This window comes from Cynoglossus semilaevis, chromosome 9, assembly GCF_000523025.1.
Source record: "Cynoglossus semilaevis isolate Cse_v1.0 chromosome 9, Cse_v1.0, whole genome shotgun sequence".
Classification (NCBI taxonomy): Eukaryota; Metazoa; Chordata; class Actinopteri; order Pleuronectiformes; family Cynoglossidae; genus Cynoglossus; species Cynoglossus semilaevis.
Genome location: NC_024315.1, coordinates 1,177,046 through 1,197,087, shown reverse-complemented (window position 1 = coordinate 1,197,087; position 20,042 = coordinate 1,177,046). Strand labels below are relative to the sequence as shown.

At 44.8% G+C, this 20,042-nt stretch overlaps 2 protein-coding genes and 1 long non-coding RNA gene across 3 annotated transcripts in view; 1 reads left to right on the top strand and 2 right to left on the bottom strand.

Annotated features, from left to right (window-relative positions):
• LOC103383260 (calmodulin-regulated spectrin-associated protein 3-like) overlaps positions 1-1,815 on the bottom strand; it is a 10,700-nt gene extending 8,885 nt beyond the window's left edge. Inside the window, exons 1-3 of the mRNA XM_025058828.1 lie at positions 1,634-1,815; positions 1,215-1,301; positions 174-209 (exon numbers count right to left, since the gene is read on the bottom strand). Coding sequence (XP_024914596.1) covers positions 174-209; positions 1,215-1,301; positions 1,634-1,744 — 234 coding nt within the window. The 5' untranslated portion in view covers positions 1,745-1,815. The remainder of the gene's footprint in view (positions 1-173; positions 210-1,214; positions 1,302-1,633) is intronic.
• Positions 1,816-4,557: 2,742 nt separating this feature from the next.
• Positions 4,558-6,222, top strand: LOC103383232 (uncharacterized). The gene is made up of 2 exons (XR_521999.3): positions 4,558-5,639; positions 5,874-6,222. It is a non-coding gene; the product is annotated as an uncharacterized LOC103383232 (long non-coding RNA).
• A 223-nt stretch (positions 6,223-6,445) lies between these two features.
• Positions 6,446-20,042, bottom strand: part of lpar2b (lysophosphatidic acid receptor 2b) — a 19,297-nt gene continuing 5,700 nt past the window's right edge. Inside the window, exons 5-9 of the mRNA XM_008316282.3 lie at positions 18,440-18,955; positions 13,622-14,038; positions 12,246-12,740; positions 10,477-10,739; positions 6,446-8,488 (exon numbers count right to left, since the gene is read on the bottom strand). Coding sequence (XP_008314504.1) covers positions 8,384-8,488; positions 10,477-10,739; positions 12,246-12,740; positions 13,622-13,877 — 1,119 coding nt within the window. The 5' untranslated portion in view covers positions 13,878-14,038; positions 18,440-18,955 and the 3' untranslated portion in view covers positions 6,446-8,383. The remainder of the gene's footprint in view (positions 8,489-10,476; positions 10,740-12,245; positions 12,741-13,621; positions 14,039-18,439; positions 18,956-20,042) is intronic.

The window sequence follows — 20,042 nt, the reverse complement described above, 5'->3', positions numbered from 1 at the left end:
TGTGTGTGTGTGTGTGTGTGTTATGTGTGTTGAACACTGTCAGATACGTCCTAAAACCCCCACCCCTCCCTGACAGATTGTTTACATTGGACACAATATGTCAACAAACACACACACACACACACGTAGAAAAAGGACGTCCAGGAGGAGGAGAAGAAGAAAAGGACACTTACGGGGACTAGTTTCCAGTACCAGCGGTTGGACTGACACTGTACAACAGAGACGGAGCAGGCACCGTTCAAGGTTCGACACTCAACTCCATCAAACCGTCTTCCTTCTTCCAGTCGGTCTCGTGACTGTTGTAGACCGACACACACACACACACACACACACACACACACACGTGCGTGCTGGGGCAGAACAATTGATCCGACCCACTTACAGTGGGCAGCCATAGCCATTAGCACGTGCGTCACTGACCAATCACTGACCAATCACTGACCGGAACAGATCGGTGAATTAGAACTTCACACGGTCGCAGTAACATTCCTCCACAGACCGAGTCGAACCAGGGCTAATGGATTACAGACCATCATGCACTTGGGTCAACACTGCGTCCTTCACTGGACACTGATCATTTACAATCAATGTGTTGACGGTGATAAAGCGTCGGCTCAGGTCACGTCAGTGGTTCACAACCGTGTTTTGACCTCAGAGACATTTTAGTGGCTGTCGCCGGTGCAACGGTTAGTTGTAAAAATATTTTTATTTGTAATTCCTTCGCCAATTATTTTTTTACATTTCAGGCGACCCCATTTGAAGGCGAGGTGACCCCCATGTGGGGTCACGACCCCACGGTTGAACAACACCAGGTTGACTTTTAGGTGAGGTTAAAAGGCTAATGGACTGTGGAAGACGGTTTGAGTGAGTTACAAGTTTAGATTAGATTTAAATAAAACGACAATAATGGAGCAGCGCAGCCCGCCTGTAGGGGGAGTCGACGGTTTCTGTTGTTGGTCGTCTGTAAACATTTAAGAGGAATCAGTTTAGACTGTTTGGTTTTTTTTTTTTTAAATGTCCTGATCTGGAGCGAAGCCTGAACCTAATGTGTTCAAACCTGAGGCTCCGGTTAAAGTTAGTAGCAGGTGAAGAGAGGTCAAGGTCAGGGGTCAGAGGTCAGGCAGTTAGGCATCAACAGGCGATGATTAGGGTAAAATGACACGTTGATCTGTACGAATGAATATAAGGTGTGTGTGTGTGTGTGTGTGTGTTACCGTGTCCTTCACAGACTGCAGGTCTGTACAGGTCTGTGACCTCGGCGGCTCCTCGTCTTCTGTGCACTCTCTCAGCCTCTGGTTCAGCTGCGAACACAGGACGAAGTCAGGAAACGTCAACTCCTGTTAATACTGTAATAATTCCTCATCTGTGGTCGGAGCATTCTTTAGGCATTTGGCAGTTAGGGGGCGCCAAACATTAATTTCCCACAGTCCAAAAACAAACATATGAAGTTCATTTGACATCATTTCCTTGTGATGACTGACTGATTGACCGACTGACTGACTGACGGACTCACTGACTGACTGACTGACCGAATGACTGACTCACTGACTGTCTGTCTGTCTGACTGACTGACTGACTGACTCACTGACTGACCGACCGACCGACCGACCGACTGACTGAGTGAGGGTCGCACCAGGTTGACCCAGAAGAGCAGAGCGTTCTCCCACGGAGCGCCAACGCCCATGTGCTCGGCCTCCGCCGCCATCTTCACCTGCTCCACCGTCTCTTTAGCGGACAGTGACATCAGAGAGTCGATCAGGGCCACATGGGATTTCTGGACAGACCGGGAAGAGTGACATCATCAGACCGCCGGGTTCAAACAACAACACATCCAACAGCAGAAGAAGAACAGGAAGTTACCGTCTTGATGGGGACTCTGCTCAGGTCCTCCTCGGTCACATCCACGTCCTGGACCTTTGGGGACAGGCCCTTCTTGGTGAGGTACTGCAGCAGGGCGGAGCTGTCGGAGGGAGAAGCCTGGGATCCTGAGGCGCGGTGAGTCTGGACCAGCAGAGACTGAACTCGACAGTAGATCTCTGAAGACAGCAGCAGCTTGGAGACGCCGGGTTTGAGGTGTTCCTGGCCATGCTGGTCCTTGTAGACCGGGTCCAGAAACTCCACGGGGACGTTTTCTGAGGACAGAGACGGAAGACAAATCAACTCTTCTGACTGTGAAGTTCTACCACTGGACGTTACGTTGTCAACGTTACCAAAAAAAAGTCACCACATCCTCCGCCCTGTGAGAGAAGATAACTTTCCTCTCCAGCAGGTGGCAGCACTCTACATTTGCTATTCAAACTAAACTTGTAAAAAAACCTGCAGCTGTAGTTTTGAACTCGGTGATTAAAATGTTTAGAGACGAACTTGACCTTGAGTGACCTGAGCAGCTGTGCCTGTGCACTGGTCACCGCTGGTACAACCACACCAGCGGTGACTGATGGACCAGGAGCAGAGTCTGAGTCCATCAGACAGAGGGCGACTTCAGCCTGGAGCCGGAGGTCACACTGAGCGAGAGAACAAATCTGGGACGAGGGAACATTAAGGACAGAATGATTTACCCGTCGTGTGTGTGTGTGTGTGTGTGTGTGTCCACACGACCCTGACCCTGTTCTAACTGGGCCGGAACACAGTTCTGTTCAGTTCAGTTCACCTCAGGATGATTCAGATGATCGGAGAAAAGAAAAGAAAAATTTACAGAAAACAGTAAAACAGGAGTTAAAATAAAAAAATAAAAATATTTAAAGTAGAACACTGTGTTCTGACGGAACAATCTATTTAAACTGCCAGAGGAATGACCCCCCCTGGACCCCCCCAAAACACACACACACACACACCGACTGCAGTGATTCACACCCTGAGGTTGAACCACTGACTCTGGGGGGGGGGGGGGTGTCACTACAGTGGGCCTGGTCACGGTTGGTCTCACTGTCCCACACAGAGACCAGACTGCAGAACCAGACCCACGCAGCTTCATCTAATCTGGATTATCAGAAACAGAAAAAAAAAAATCACACACACGGCAAAAAAAAGTCAAGGATTCAAGAAAAACAACCAATCATTATAAAAACACAACAGTTCCTGAGGTGAACTGAACAAACAAAACAAAGATCTCACAGAGACACAGGTGAGTGTGATCACGGTGATTGACTCCAGCAGAGACAGGAACAGGAAACAGACAGACCTGACGTCATCGTCATCATCATCGTCGTCATCATTCAGACGTTTGTTTACATGTTTCATCTTTTTTTTTCTTCAAGTTCAACGTATTTACTCTCTGTCTCAAATCGAAGTAAATTTCACACAATCTCATAATATAACAGTAGAATCCGAGCCTGACAGTCACCGCCTCTGGGCTCAGAGATCCACACGACTCAGGTCACATGACAAAACAAACACGACAACAAGGTAAAACACCGATGGTTATAACGGCACAAGCTGAGAGAGTTTACAACTGCAGACGCTGTGACGTCAGCGTGTCACTCCACAGAACCTGAACCGTGACCGTGATGACGTCACGACCGTGACCACGCGCTGCTGTGGCTGAAATTACAGAAACAGACGAAAGAGAAAGAGAGAGAGAGAGAGAGAGAGAGAGAGCGTACACACAGCTGAGCGTCCAGTCGGTGATTAGGATTTATTAGATGGATCAATAACCTCATATATGTAGAGAGAGATCCATATATATATACATATATTTATATAAAACATATGTGAAATAAAACATGAATATACTGTATATAAATCAGTGGAATGTGAGTCCAAAAATGCGACCAAACATTGTAGAGAAGTAGCTACGAGACAAACGTTGTCATTGGTCGATCACTGACAGTGACATCATCATCATCATGACAGCTGATCTGATGGACGATCTTTGTCAGGAAATGTCTCGTCAACATGGACAGTAACGACTCAAAACTAAACTTTGAACCATTGTCTTTGTTTTTATCCACATTAATAAATAACAACAAATAAAAACAAAAACACAGACACGAGTCAGTGTCTTTGTCTGTGCTCCAGGGTTGTTGTTATTATTACCCATAAAACTGCAGTGTTATCAGTGTGATTCAATGTTCCTGCTGTTAATGCTAATCCTTTTTTTTTGGCAGGGAACCCCCTCCCCCGCCCCCCACAGGCCGGAGGTGTAACAGCATCTGACGATGATGCTGAGGCTGATGCTCTGGACCAACATGCATGCGTAACACTGACATAAATATGATGCAGCACCGACCCATTAACAGCCAGACAGGTGCACCCCGGGGGGGGGGGGGGGGGGGGGGGGGGCAGGAGGGAGCATCAGGGACACCACCAGCAGCAGCAGCAGCAGCAGCAGCGTGGTGGTGAGGTGAGGGTGGAGGATGGCGGTGCTGATGTTGGGGGAGGAGGGAGGAGGGAGGATGCTGCTACGACATGAACGTCGTTTCCTTTATTTAAGGCCTTGGTGTCCAAACTGTGGACTGCGTCTCCGCCCGAGAGGACAAACGATGGAGCGCCCCACCCATCACCCACTGATGTGAGGAGAAGAGAAAGCAGTCTGTACCTGCAGAACCGAACCACTTCGACAACAGCCACCGGACACTGGCGCAGGTCTTGGCCCGGTCAAAGTCGTACTGGTCCAGCGGTTTGATCTCCGGCACCGAGGAGCTCCTCGTCGAGCTGGGGGAGTCGACCATGACCGCGCTGTGGCGCACGGAGAGCGCGGAGGCAGCGGCAGCAGCACCGGGGAAATGTGACGAGGAGGAGGAAGAGAAGGAGGGGGAGGAGGGATGGAGGGGGCGGGACCCTGTGACGCAGAGCCGGGCATAAAATTTTAATGATGACATCGGTGAAAGGAATTAGAATCAGAGTTAGACCATGTAAAATATATATGAAAATATAAACAGATATAAATGACATGAAGTCAAAGTCAACAGTCATAACATTTAGGACAAACAAAAATCATGTGAAACTGTGATCTTTTAAATCCAAAGCAGTTCTTTACATTTTTATAAGTAAATGTACTTACCCAGTAGATGGCAGTAATGCAACTAAAATGTGTGGCCTGTGATACAGAAGTCAGGTGAGGGATCAAATCTCAGAACCTTAACGTTTTTCAGTTGGTGCAGCGAACTCTGTTTCTGTTTTAATAAAAAAAATAAAAAATTTTTTAACTGTACTCCTGTCTGAACTTCACACCAACTGAACTCTTTACTTACTTTACTCTGATTTTATGTCACAACTGTGAAATCTGGCTTTTACCACAAGATGGTAGCATCGAGTAAGATCCTAAATACTCAGCCATTGATACTCTGTTAAGTTGGAAATATTTAGGGTGAAGAACAGAAAGTTAAAAAAATAAAATAAAATAAAAATCTGTTTTTAAAACCATAAAAAATTTCTCGTCATGTCCGGAGAATATTTACATTAAAAAAAAAAAAAGAAAAACCAGGAGGATCAGATGATGTCATCAGTGAAACTCGGAGAATGTGACCGAACTGGTTCGTCAGATTAAGCAGTCCATGATGAACCGGAGCAGAACCTGCTGCTGTCAGTGTCTCCTCAGAGCAGAGCAGAGGAGGAGGTGAACTGTTGTTGAAGTGAACGGAGGAGAGAGAGTTTTCAACAACTGTGACTGTGACTGTGGACAGGACTGAAGGAGGGAGGTCAGTGTGTGTGTCTGTGTCTGTGTGTGTGTGTGTGTCGTCCTCCTGTATTTATATTATATTATTTAAACACACTGTTTCCACTGAACTTGTCATTTACCTTCGTTTGGAATGACGTGAAAATTCAAAATGTGTGTTTGTAACTGATCGTTGTTTTTGACATTTTTTGATTCTTTAAATTTAAATTACATTAGAAATCAAATATAATTAAACACGTGGTCATTTCTCCTGCAGGACGATGGGCGGAGCTCCTTCCAAAAAGAGCTTTTTCTTGAAAAAAAAGAAGAAGACACCACTGAAAAGAGCCTGGAGTGACCTGAAGGGGGCGCTATCCAACAAGAAACGCAAGAAGGGAACCGTTTTGGATAAAATGAACTTGAACAACCTGAAAAAGGGGAAGGGTCCCCACAGGAGGGGGTCACTGTCAGGAGCCAAGAAAAGGTTTTCTTTTGATAACATGAAGAAGAAACTGATCCGCTCTGATTCGCCAGGAAGGAAGGAGAAAGAGGAGAAGGGAACGAAGGAGAAGGAGTGGAGGGGAACGAAGATAAACAGATAAAAGAGGAAAAGATTTTCTCCAAATCCTAAAAAAAAAAAAACAGTATTCAACCAAAGGTTTGTTCCGTCTTCTGGAGAAACCGCAGAACCACTGGACGGTGTAAACAAAAGGTCAAAGGTGAAACTACAGGCGGTCATGAGCTCGATGTGTCGGCCAGGGTCAAAAGGTCATAACAGAAAAGTCATTAATCCAATAGGAAGACAATAAAAATAAAAATAATTTAAAAAAAAAAAGCAGATGAACGACGGAATTTCAAACTTTTTAATGATGTCACTGAGCCGAGGTTATGCAGCGTCGACCGTGTCACACAGTTAGCATACGAGCGACATCGCGACCACAGATATTCTGCACTGAACGCAGACGTGACATTCAAAAGCTGCAACATGCTAAACCAAACCCACAGCTTTACATCACTGTGGGGTATTTGAGTAAAGCCGGGGTAACCAGGTTTCCTGTGGAGCTGAAGCCCTCAGACCGTGTTTCATATTAACTTCACCGCTGCATGTGGGTCGGCCAATAGGAAGAGCCGGTTTTCTACAACATCCTGTGACTAATCAACCTTCTTAAGTCTAATGTTAGAGGATTAGTTTCAATTCTTTCTTTTTTTTTCCAGCCCAACACGAATAGTAAACACTATCTGTGTTTACTATGTTTCTGAAGGCTGTAAATACTCATTTTTCACATATTTTTACTCTTGACACGCTCTGGTCAAACTAGATCTAGAATGAAGGCTAAAAACAATGGCTAAAAGAAATTGTGTAAAACGTTTTGAAAAAGCCCACGATGAAAGTCTGCCTACCCCGGCTTTGGACTCAATTTAAATAAAATATTTTTTTGGTAAAACCTCCGTTTTTTACAGTTGTTAAGTGCAATATAATGATGAACTGTACATTAAGAACAAGGAGTTAAATAAAGATTTACATCAAAAAGCCACCGGGGACAGTATTGGTGTCATTTTAGCTCAAGGACACGGGGGGGGCGCTCTACATGACGCAAACACACACAACGTTAACAGCCCAGGATTTCACGAAGTTCAGGTTCAAGTTACTTTCAAGTCAGTTTGAAAGTTAAAGTTAAAGACAATAAACGACAATAAACGACAATAATCGACAATAAACGACAATAAACGACATGTTGCATCATCGTGAGCTCACTGACAGACTGGGCATCTGTTCAAAACGGGTTTAGCGAACTTAAAAATAAAGGTAAAATCCAACTAACTAAATACATATATAAACATATATACATATATATGGACACACATATATACATATATATGTGAATATATATATAGTTGTTTAAATCTTTAAAGGACTAACTTCTAGTTTCTGAACAAATGCATTGTGAAAGAAAACAGTACCAGGAACCGTGTGGACTGAACCACGTTTTTTACAGGGGGGCGAGGAGACAGTGGGGGGGAAAGGGGGGGGCGAGGAGACAGTGTGGGGGGTTTAAGGGGAGTTCTTTATGACATTAATTAGAAATGTGAAATTAATTAATTCATTAATTTTGAAATGTAAAAATGCAAAAGGAAAACCCTTTATATTTCCCAGGGAGGTGGGACTGTCGTAACTATGGCGACATTTTTTTATTTTTTAACTGAGTAAAAGCTGAATCTGATTAAGACTTTAACTCATTAACTAACCTAACTAACCCTAACCCTGTTTTGTTTCTTGTTACCAACATCATTTTGGACTCATCTCCTTCTGGTTAGTTAAGTCAACTAGTTGGTTAACTAATGAACTCTAACCAGTGACGGCCTTGTCTATCACATCTCTCGCGTGTGTTCCTCGGGGGGGAGAGGGGGGAGGGGGGGCGTGGCCTCTTCCACCGCTGACAGCTGTTTACGTCTAAACAGGAAACACTCCTGTCAACACTGGGAGACACCACGTCCACTGTGTCTCTGATTTTATCAGACGCCACACAGCACAAACACTCATCACTTTTCCTCTTCCCGTCGACCAGAGCAGCTTCACGCCGTGGTTCACGGTCAGCGCCGATAAAGATGCGCTCAGAGGAGAAACGGTTTGTGGTCGCAGCGGCCGCCGTGTTGAGAGGAAACAGACGTTCAGGTTTGTTTACGTGTGCGTCCTCAGACACGGCCCACCGTCAGTGTCTGTGTGTCTGTGTGTGTGTGTGTGTGTGTGTGTGTTCCTTATCTCTCCATCAACTCTGAGGTCCATGTTTAATTCCAGTTGTCGGAGTTGGCGTGCGCGTCTTCAGCGCCGTCACAGATGAGAGGCCTCCCGTTGCTCCTCTCTGCCGGAGCGGACCTACGGGATTTATGATTCTACAGAACAGAGAGAGAGAGAGAGAGAGGAAGAGAGAGAGAGAGAGAGGGAAAAGACAGGAGTTTGGAACGAGGGAAAAGAGTCGACAGGAAGTGGAAGTGGAGAAGACAGAAGGAAAAATGGGTTAGTCACGTCGACTAAGGACAGGTGAGGTCACATGACCGTCTCTAATCCAATAACATTTCATTTATATATGTATATTATATGTAGCATTATTCCTTATTTAGTTAGTGGTGTTAAGAGTCTGTCCTGCAGACAGAGTGCATCATGGGAGCTCAGTGATGTGGCGGTCTTTAAACTGACCCTCTGTGATTGGATTTGAGGTTTTTGCTACAAAATTAAATCACCTGCCAAGTTATTAAGTTAACAGGTTAACAGGTTAACAGAGTTCCAGCTTTGCTCTGTGAACAAAAGCCGGGTCAGTGTTAGCTTAGCTATCTTAGCTGGCTAAGATAGCAGACAGAGGTTAAAGGTCAAAGATCGGATGTGAACAGAGTTTAAATTCTCACTGTTATGAGTCGATGAAGATGATGACAGAGGAGGAAGAGGAAGTGGTGAGAAAATGTTCAGGCATCTTTTCAATGGTCAGATTTTTGGAGCTGAGATTTTTTTTTAAATGTTTGACTCAAATGAAATGATTTCAAACGAAGAATCGTTTCATTTCAGTTCCCTCAACAGGACGACGGCGACGGTGCAGAGAGGTGAGCCGGCCAATCACAGATGAGGACACACGTGGATTTATTCATATCAGTGTCAACAAGAAAAATACAAAAAAATAAACTGCAGATAAAAAACAAAAAGACAAAATGATCCTGAACGCTCAAAAAAAAAAAAAAAAAAAACACCAACAGTCGGAGTCGAATTCAAAGAATCTGAGGAGTATTTACAGTAACACACACACACACACGAGTACAACGCCACACATGACTGCATGTCCTGTTGTGTGGAATAACAGGGAGGGAGGGGGAGGGAGAGAGAGAGAGAGAGAGAGAGAGAGAATAACAGGGTGCACACGTCCAACAGACACACATGCCAGAGCAACAACTCAGAGAAATGCGGCGAAGAGAACGACAAACTCCAACCAGCAGTGAACATCTGGAGGGGTTTAAAACACACACACACACACACACACACACACACACACACACACACACACACAAACAGCAAAGGAAAGAAAACAAAAACGCTCCATAAACATATTTACATGAAGCCAATCAGAACCTTCTTCAACCTCCGGTGGTGAAGACGATTCGTCCGTCTCTCAGTGAAAATCCACCGCTCTGATTTTTTGGATTTCTCTCTCTGTAAATGTTCCGAGCGACGCCGCGGGAGCGTGAGCTGCAGAAAACCACGAACGCTTTCCTGTTGGTGCGTCATACGCAGTTTTTCGTCCACCGACCGACCGACCGACACACACTGCCGTTTCCTGCCCGTGTGTTTTTTTTGATCACATTCGAGAGGTTGATGTACAGAGAAGTGAGAATTTAAACTCTGGTGGTTTCCTGTGAAACAGCGGTGAGAACAACACACACCTGCAGCTCACACACCACGACACACACACACACACACGGTGGGACAAATGATATTTGTTAAGGTTTTAACGTCAGAAGAACATCGTTTGGATCTGAGTAAGAAGTAAAGCAGTAACAACATCAAATATTTTCAAAAAGCGAGTTCTACTCTGCAGACACACACACAGGTGAAGAACCAAGACGAGAAAAGGTCACGGCTGGAACTGACGACAGCTTTGAAACAGTTTACGACTTGTTTCGTCCAATTTTTGAAAAATGAAAAAAAAAAAACCAAGTGACTGAGCAAAAAGATTTTTTGTCTTTTTTTTTTTAAATTCAAAAAGAACAGATTGGTCCTGGTGTGAGTTGCTGTTCTTTTTACTTTTGTCAGTTTTTATGGTTTATCGTCTAAAGTCCCGTGAGTGGGTTATTGGTTTTTTGTGATCGCTGTCGCCGCCATTGCTCTCTGACAGTACCTCTTGATCCAGAGTGGTAAAGTGGGCGGAGGCGCCGTCGCTGCTGCCGCCGCCGCCGCGTCTGAAGACGCAGCACAGGATCTGCTTGAAGGTCCTCCTCATGTCCTTGTCTCTGAAACAGTAGATGATGGGGTTGACGAAGGAGTTGCACTCGGCCAGCACCAGGCAGTACTTCTCGTAGCGCAGCACTTGGCACTTTTCGCAGCCGAGGCCGTCCAGCAGCAGAACGACCAGACCCGGCGTCCAGCAGATCACGAAACAGCCTGCAAGAATGTAAGAGGGAGGTGAAGGGCACGTCAGGGCATCAGGAGAGGTGCAATAACACAAGACGTCAACACAAGAAGTCACTGATAAAAAAAAATTAAAAAAAACTCTTTCAAGGCTGAGGTGAGGAGTTTGAGGCGGAAAGAGGAGGAACAGAGGTTTGAAGAATGTGAAAGAGGAGGGAGAACGGGAATTAACTGGAAATTCCTGAGAAGACAATACAAACACACACACACACACACACACACACACTGTTGTTATTCAGCAGGTTACGAGGACATTCACCGACCAGGTTCTGACTCTGAGGTTTCACTGTCATAACATTAGTGGGAATTCATCACATACACACACATTCACACATTGATGGACACATTGATAGTGTGATCACATGACCTCCTGACCCTTGACCCCCGAGCCCCTCCTTCAACCTTAGATATTGATAAATCCTCCAAAAGGAGGGAAAAAAATCTGAATTTTAGCCATAGACAGAGGGGGCGCTGGTGTGCAGCGCAGACAGCGGAGACGCTGTTTTCTGTCACAACCATGAACTATGCAGAGACCTGTCAGGGCGTGCTTTACACCTCCCTCACCCTCCTCACCCTCCTCACCCTCCTCACATGCCAGAGTTGCTCAGTCGTTGCTGCTGAGCGACTGGAGAAAAGATGCAACTATTATTTTCATTTTTTTTTTTTTAAATGTTATGGAATTTAATCAAAAGTCGTAGCCGAGGCAGAGGAGGCTGGGAGCACGGTGAGGGGGTGAGGGGGGGGCAGAAGATGGAGGAGAGAACGGCGGCTTCAGCAGAAAATGGGAGAATCAGTGGGAGAAAAGAGGGAAGATGGAAGTGTGTGTGAGGGAGGGTTGACAAGTCCAGACGTGCGGAGACAACCGTCCACACAGATACTGAGAAATCAGTCAGCGTCGGTGCAGAACGAAAAAAAAAAACTTCCTGAAACTTAGTGTGTTCTCACCACAACTGTAAATAGTAAATTTATATATATTAATTTATATATTTATATATATAGAATCAACATCACATCTCTCTCAGAAAACAAATACTTTTTAACTATAATTCAAGAAAGAGAAATATTGCTGGACATCGTCCATGAAAACCCACTCCCCGTCTCTATCACTGCCACCCCCTCTCATGGATGCCCTGCACCACACTCACACACTTCTCTGCCACTCCTCATCTCTGAGCAGCCTTTCACAACAAGAACTGCAGCTTCAATATCTCTAAAACCAACAAGCAAAGTTTACGTCTTTAAAATAATAATAATAATAATTTAAAATTTATTGATCCCATATTTGGGAAACTGCCCCCTGCAGGTTCCTCTAGGAAATCGAACCCAGGACTCCGTGCTCCAGAGGCAGGAGTGCTAACCGCTACATTATGAACCAACAATTTCATATTTTATTCAATATTATTATATTAAATATTTATATGATGATGATATATTTTGAATGAATAATGAATGATTTCTGTGGCAGAGTTCGAGCCTCACCCAGGATGGTGAAGACGGTCTTCATCAGATTTAACACCGTCTCCTTCAGTCTCATCTGCGACGTGTGCTGCGACATCTGCTTGCTCTTACGCCTGACGTAGATGAAGATGCGGGTGTAGATGCCGACCATGATGGAGAAGGTGAGAAGGTTGAGGACGCCCCAGAACACCAGGTAGTTGCGGCTGTACATCGGGGCCATGGTGGAACAGCTGGGCAGGTCGCACAGGCAGTGCCAGCCCATGGTGGGCACCAGACCCATGATTACGGCCAGCAGCCAGATGAAGACGATGATGATGAAGACGCGGCGGGTGCTCATCTTGCTGTGCAGCTGCATGTTGAAGATGGTCTGGTGGCGTTCCACGGCCACAGCCAGGAGGTTGAGGACGGAGGCCGTCAGACTGGTGTCTATCAGACCCTGGCGGACGAACCACTGGTACTTGGAGAGTTTGATGGTCCAGGGACCAGTGTGAAACATCAGGTGGAGGTAGGAGATACCTGTGGAAGCGCAGCAGACGGAGGCATTGGTTTGAGTGCTAATAACGACCCAGGTGACTCTGAGCAGCAGGTTGGTCGACCAATGACCAGAACGACTCAAAACCACCGCCGGCTAAAGGCTAACTTTTATCGTACTGTTCCAGTTTGTTCTGAACATTTTCCTCGTCATCAATAATTCCATCATGTTGATTCATCACAAAAGAAAATACATCAACCTGTCGATATATAGAAAAGGCTTCTGGGTAAAGTTAGCTGTATTGTTGATCCCAATTAATCGTGATTAATCAACAGTGCAGCATCGCTGTCAATACAAAAGCAATAAAAAAAAACAACTTTTTTTTATTACAGCTAACTGACACAACAAGGTGTGTTCTGTCTGGTGGTTGACCAAAGTTCCTCTTCAAGGTTTCAGAAGTGAAGGCGGTTTCGAACGCAGACATAACTCCTCTTCAAGGTTTCAGAAGTGAAGGCTGTGAACTGAGTTTCGAACGCGGACATAACTTTTTTCCACACTCGTAGGAGTTATAGAGAAATGTTTCTTAATAATCATTTCAGTAGTTTTTCAGAAATCCTTTTGACTCACAGATAAAAGAAGCCAGTTTTCACAATCCTCCCCGTGACTAACACAGAAACTACTCTAACGGTTTCCAACCAACATGACGGCCCCAATATCACCAAATAATTGTGTGATATCTGTAAGAATCAATATCAGTTTTTTAATCCGATAATGAAAAACCAATAACGCCAGAGTTTCACCAAATGATGTGTGAGTTAACAATAGAAAGAAAGCCACACCCATCAGATATCTGGAACAAGTTAACGTCGGACATCATTTAATAAACCAAGCACTGATCGGTTTCCACGGAGACCGGCGGACTCACCTGAGAAGAGGTCGGCACAGGCCAGGTTACCCAACAGGTAGTAGATGGGGAAGTGAAAGCGTTTGTTCTTAAAAATAGCCGCGATGACCAAAAGGTTTGAAAAGATGACGATGAAGCAGACGGTCATCCCCAAACTGACGATGGCGTAGTCACGCGTGCGCCAGTGGTCGGTGATGTTCTTGCCGCTCTTCTCGTAGAAGAACTTGACGGTGCGGTTGTAGTAGCATCCCTCCTCGTCGTCCGTGTGCGTATCCATGTTGAGACGAGGTGCGGAGGTGTGCAATCAGAGAGGATCTGTGACTCTAGAGGGCGCTGCAGACGGTGAACTGTGGAAAAGGATTAGGGCACCATGCACACTCCCCCCTGCAGGCGGCGTGGAGATCAGCATGCCATCAGCCGGATTTATGTCTCCTCAGCCTGTGGAGAAATCAAACATCAACACTGGCTCCTGAACAAACAAACAAACAAACAAACAAACAAACAAACAAAACTGTACAGTCAAACTGTGCCTCACAGAACAACAAAACTGTACAGTCAAACTGTGCCTAACGGAACTTTTTTAAACCTGACCCTGACGACTGAGAATCTTCATAGACAAAACCTGTTTTATAAAACAACAATCAGACTGAGTCACGTCTTGTCAAAGAAAGACTTCAAACACTGAACGTTTCTGTTGGTTCTGATCAGCGTTTGTGACAAATCAAAGAATCACGGCCAAATATTGAATTCTTTCTAATTAAAACCATCTTTGAATTCTTGTCGAGGTTTGACAAGGATCCACAGACGGACATCGTGAAGTCAGAGCGCTGTGATTGGCAGCGACAGCAGTTCTTTCACTATCACAGCTGCGGAGGTCAACCGTTCAATTCCGCAGGGTCTGACGAGTCACCGCGCAAAAATGTGGATTCCACGAGAGGCCGTCTAATCAAAATCTAACACAGCCCAAGGCCAACCACAACAGCGACCTTAAATCCACTGTTGACTGTAAACAGGACCGCTGCCACCTGGTGGGCGTGGCGTCAACACGACTCTTCCTTCACACTTTCTTCCTCTTTCGCCAGCGCAGCACGACTGCGCGTACGGCGGCACCGTGGATGAGTTCAGGCGTCAACAGTGGAAACAGCAGAGACACACCTCAGGATTACACAATCCCACTCTGTAACTCAATCCCAATCCAAACAGTCACGCACACACACAGAAAACACACACGGGGCAGGAACCTCCGTGACCCGCTCTTTCTCTGGAACACCGTGCGATGTGAGTGTTTTCACTGTAAAAACAGAGAAGGAAAGTACCAAAAAAAAACGCAGTATTAATTTAGACTGATACTGAGTACTGATACTGAGTACCAAAGTTCAAATACTTCTGATGACTTTGCAGTAGAGATACACTGACACAAATACTTGTACTGGACGACCGTTGTTTTCTATTTCAGAGTCTCTCTGGAATCATGGGTAATTTATTTCAGTGGCTCAACAAAGGCAGCTTCACTTTACAATTATATATTTTCATGTAATATATATAAATATATATATATGCAGAATACTGTATGTATAAATGATGTAAACAATGAGAAATTATATATATATGCACATACTGTATGTATAAATGGATGTAAACAATGAGAACTGCAGGTATTTTGTCATGTGTTTTGTTTTATTTTTACATTACCAATGAGCCTAACAATAGTCCTGCCTACAAGAAGGGGGCGCTGCAGGTTAATCCTGGTCTTAAGTCACAGATGTGTAACCCAGAGAGTTCACTGCTAGCACAGCTTGACCTCAGACGACAGTGATGTTACTTTGTGTTTCTGTAAAAATTAAATCTGTGAATCTCGACTGTTTGAACCTCGTTGTTCTCAGGCGTGATGTTGACGAAGGGAAACGTTTGGACCGGTTCTCAACACAGTCAACAGGACAAACGCTAACGACAACCTGTCAGAGTGTCCTCCGTGGTCCCCGCCCCAATGTGGAGCAAACTGTGGTCTGCGGGTCCACGTGTCTGTACCGCACGGCTGCAGCGGTGAGTACGTGACAAATACATGACGTTCACAAAAACAAAAACAGAAAAGTTTTCAGCAGGTTTCAGACCAAACCAGCCGAGCTGCTCGCTCTGCAGACAGGAAGTGAGCGTCCAGAGCTGACGGTGTGCGTTTTCACGCATCAAGTGAAAATGTGTTTGTGTGTGAATGAATCGAGCTGAATCAGTAAACACCAGTTTGAATGCAAACCGGTCATTACCAGAGGAGCCACACCCAGCTCTCCCTCCTCCTCCTCCTCCTCCTCTTCCTCCTCCTCCTCCACAGCCAGTCAACGTCGGCCGGTATTTGTTTTGAATGGGACAGATTTACAGCCCACACACAGATACTGAGACCCCTCTTGCTGTGGTCGGGAGTGGCTGTGTGTGTGTGAGTGTGTGCGTGTGTGTGACCTTGTGATTCTGGGTAGTACCAGCAGTTCTGTTCACCTCCTCAGGAGGTGTCTCCCTGTTTGTCTTTACTTTAATTAACTGCCTCCTGTCAAACGTCTCCGTCCAGCTGTGCAGCAGACGGGCGACCGCCGCAGCCACCGGACGTCACGCTGCGTAACGATCTCCCTGGGCCGCTGAATTAGACCGACGTCTGCACAGACACGTTTCTCTGGCTGCATTAGCGGCACTGACGTGGCCCACGTACAGCAGGAAGCCTTGAGGGGGAAGTGTCCAATCACGGCTGCACGTTTCTGAGACAGGATTTTTAGGGAAGAACAACGTCGACGGTACCTGAGGTGAACCCTGGTGCCCTGCTTGGATTGGCTGACGTCACATGCTTTTGTAGTTATATATATATATATATATGACTGAGTGAGGCAGCAGCCTTTAATGCAGGCGTGGGCACAATTGTTCCTAACACTTGACAGAGGGGGCGGCGTTTGAACGTAGGTAAATCACATGTAAATCAAGTCAAAGGCCAAAGTATGATGATAATATAAATCAGTTGTAGAATTTAGATAAGTTTGGTGGGCCGGATTTAAAAACGCTGAGCGGACCGCATCTGGACCCCCGGGCCGTAGTTTTTCCCCACGCCTGTATTTGAGGAACATCCACAGAAGTTGGGGGTTCGTTGATGCTGCAGCGAAGACTTCGACCGAGGCTGAACTTGAAGTCAAGTTGACATTTTTCCTCCAGTCCAGCACAGGGTGGAATCATGTGTCAGTACAACAGTGAGGCTGCAGCTGCTGTGACTCAGGACCAGGCAGTGAAGAGAGAATTAATCAAGGAATTCAGCAAAAATTTAAAACGTAGACATTTTAAATTTAGCCTCTTTTTTTTTTCAAATTTGCTGATGTCATTTAACGTTTCATTTACGTGATAAAAAAGTCGAATCGCAAAAACAACGTTGCTCTGTACACAAACCTAACTACTGACTAAGCAACTACTCTGGTACATGAAGTACTTCAAAAAATACAGTTACATTTAGTGATGTCTGATATTTACTTTTTTGTCGAAATATCTGATTGGCAGATTCTGTCAAAAGACTGAATTTCTGACTCTGATATCAACCATGCAGCTGTTAGCCCCCAAACCTGAGCAACAGTACACACTGCTACTACACTGTACTGCACTGGGCTGAAGTTTTTATGACAGTTGTAAGAACTGTCATAAAGACTGCGGTTAAGAGGAAGTTTGTAAAAAAAAAAAACTGGGTTGGAGGGAACACTGTGTCATAATCTGAACACATAATCTGAAAAAGAAAAAAACTGACTGATCTTCGATCAATGAAAAAAATTCAAATGATTGTATGTGATTATGTTGGATATTTACTTTTTTGATTCTTCACCATTCATTACTTTTAATAATTAAATTCTTAAAAATTAAATAATTAACAACTAAGCCTTAAAACCCAAGACTTGGGAGTATAATCATAATAAATAATAATAATAAATAATAATAATATATAATAATAAAACCATAGGTTTGTTTTTGTTTGTTATTGTGCTGTCGATGATAAAAACTTTTTTTTCAACTTGTTCGAAGCCTCAGCTGTAAACATCAGCTCTCTACCTGCTCTGTTTTGTTTAACCTTCCGGTGTTGCCATAGAGTATAATCATAATAAATAACCAGTAGTAACCAGTAATAACCAGTAATCCTCACTACATCATAACATGAGTCTTTACCATAAACGCCTACAGTACAGTTTGAAAAAAAAAAACCCTTTTAGTTAGACACGCAAATTAATTTTAAAAAGAAAACTATGTGTCTGTGGGAGGGGGTGCGGCGGGGGCACCTAGTGGTTAATAAATGAATGAAAGTCTGAAGTCATAAATGTCAAAGTGTAGAGAGGAAACAGAGGAAGAAACACATCAGATAGTGCAGATAATGATTCATATCCAGAGTGAAGTGTGACTAAATTACAGTAACACTCGTGTATTTATCACTATCTACCCCTGTTTAACGACCATTCACTATACCAGTAGGGACCACGGAGAGGCCGCGGTTCCTAGTTTGCAAAGCACCAGAAAGTTGGCCACGTTTTCACAAAAAACGCTTGGTTTGAAAAAACTAAACCATCTGAAAACTGGAGAATCTCGAAGCAGCATTTTCGGTAAAAAATCCGATGGAAAAAAGGCGCGTTTTTTAAAATTATTTTAGGAAAATAAATCACTTTTCCAACCGCAGGACAATTGTAGAAATAAGCTCGGACCCCCTGCTGGTGGAGAAACAAAAGGACGCGGATTTAGATGCGTCTCTTCACCTCCACCTCCACCTCCACAACAATAACGACGACGACACGAACTCTGCTCCAAAAGAAACTGAAAACGAACGGCAGCTGAACTCACCTGCCCCGGTGTGTGCGTCAGTGGACTCGTTCTTCAGGTAATTCCAGAGTTTGGAGGGAAAGAAAAACTCACTCCGTCGTTTCACCTGAGGTCAAACTTTCAACGCCCTCCGTTCACGAGGTGGAGCCAAAAAAAAACAACCTCCACAAGAACAGAAAGTGTAAAAACCAGCGTTGAAGCTCCTTCACCGCGCCTCCATGACTGATGATTTGGGGGTTGGTTTTTTTTCCCCAAAAAAAGTTTCAGCCACCTGTCCGTGACGGACTCACTCCTTTCTTCCGGTTGTGGTAGGAGGACTGTAGGCTGTACCTGAGCCGAGTGTCCCGGGAAGGAGCAGGAAAGGGCGCGGCAGGCTGAGGACTGTTTCTCCGCTGCTTCTCCTTCACCAGTAGGAGCGGCAAAGTGAGGCTCCTCCGTCTGCTCCTCCGCCACTGCCAACCTGAGGCTGCGGTGGTATCCGCCCCAAGCCGCCTCCTATTGGCTGAGACCGAGGCGCGACGGCCAATGAGAGCGGAGCTGCGGAGAGATTGACAGCTGTAGTCTCTACATTCAAGTGTTGAACACGTGTGAAATCTGTTTGTCTTTGTCCCACTTTAAACAACAAAACATTTTGGGGTTTTTTTTTTCAGTTTTTTGATGAGTCATCGATGCATCACCACATCTTTTTTGTATTAATGAAGCATTTAATAATTAGTGAGTTTAATAATTAGTCCTCTACAGAGGCAGCCATGTTGGATTTCTGCATCAGCTCACAGTAGGTTTTTTATCATCTTTCACTGGATATAAAGTGTAAACTGAAAGATCGCCGTTTTTTTATGTTGATTTTACAAAGATGGAAACAAAACAAAATTAGACTTAACGCCAACATTGTGTTTCTAAAATGAAAGTGAAAAAAAGCTGTTTTTGTGATTGTGTTTCCCCTGCCAGGTTCTTCTGGGAATCGAACCCAGAACTGTCTGCCTCGGAAGCAGAGAGTCCTGGGTTAAATTCCTGTTGTTAACGCAAGCATTCCTCATTAATAATTATTTTATAATTTATTATTATTATTATTATTATTATTAAAATTCAGTCCAGCACCAAATGTTTTGTAGAGTAAGTTTTTCCTACTTTGGAGGGGGTGGGGGAATACTTTTCCTACTTCCTACGAACCCTACTGTATTAGCAGCCTACTGTATTAACAGTCCTACTGTATTAGCAGGTCTACTGTATTAACAGGCCTACTGTATTAACAGGCCTACTGTATTAGCAGGTCTACTGTATTAACAGGTCTCCTGTATTAGCAGTCCTACTGTATTAGCAGTCCTACTGTATTAGCAGGTCTACTGTATTAACAGGCCTACTATATTAACAGTCCTACTCTCCACCACACACAGCCATCAGACCAACTACGACTAACTTTATACCGCGACCCTCATCCTCCGTCCTGGAGCCGGGGGCCAACTGTTCTCTTCTGGTGCAATAATGTTTATGGATCTCTTCAGGACAATTACAAACGCACACAGTGTCATAGAGACAGTGAGTGGAGGGAGGAGGGGGGGCAGAGGTGGGGGGGGGCGAAGACAGGGGGGGGGATCAAAACACACAAAGAGGAGGCGGGAGGGAA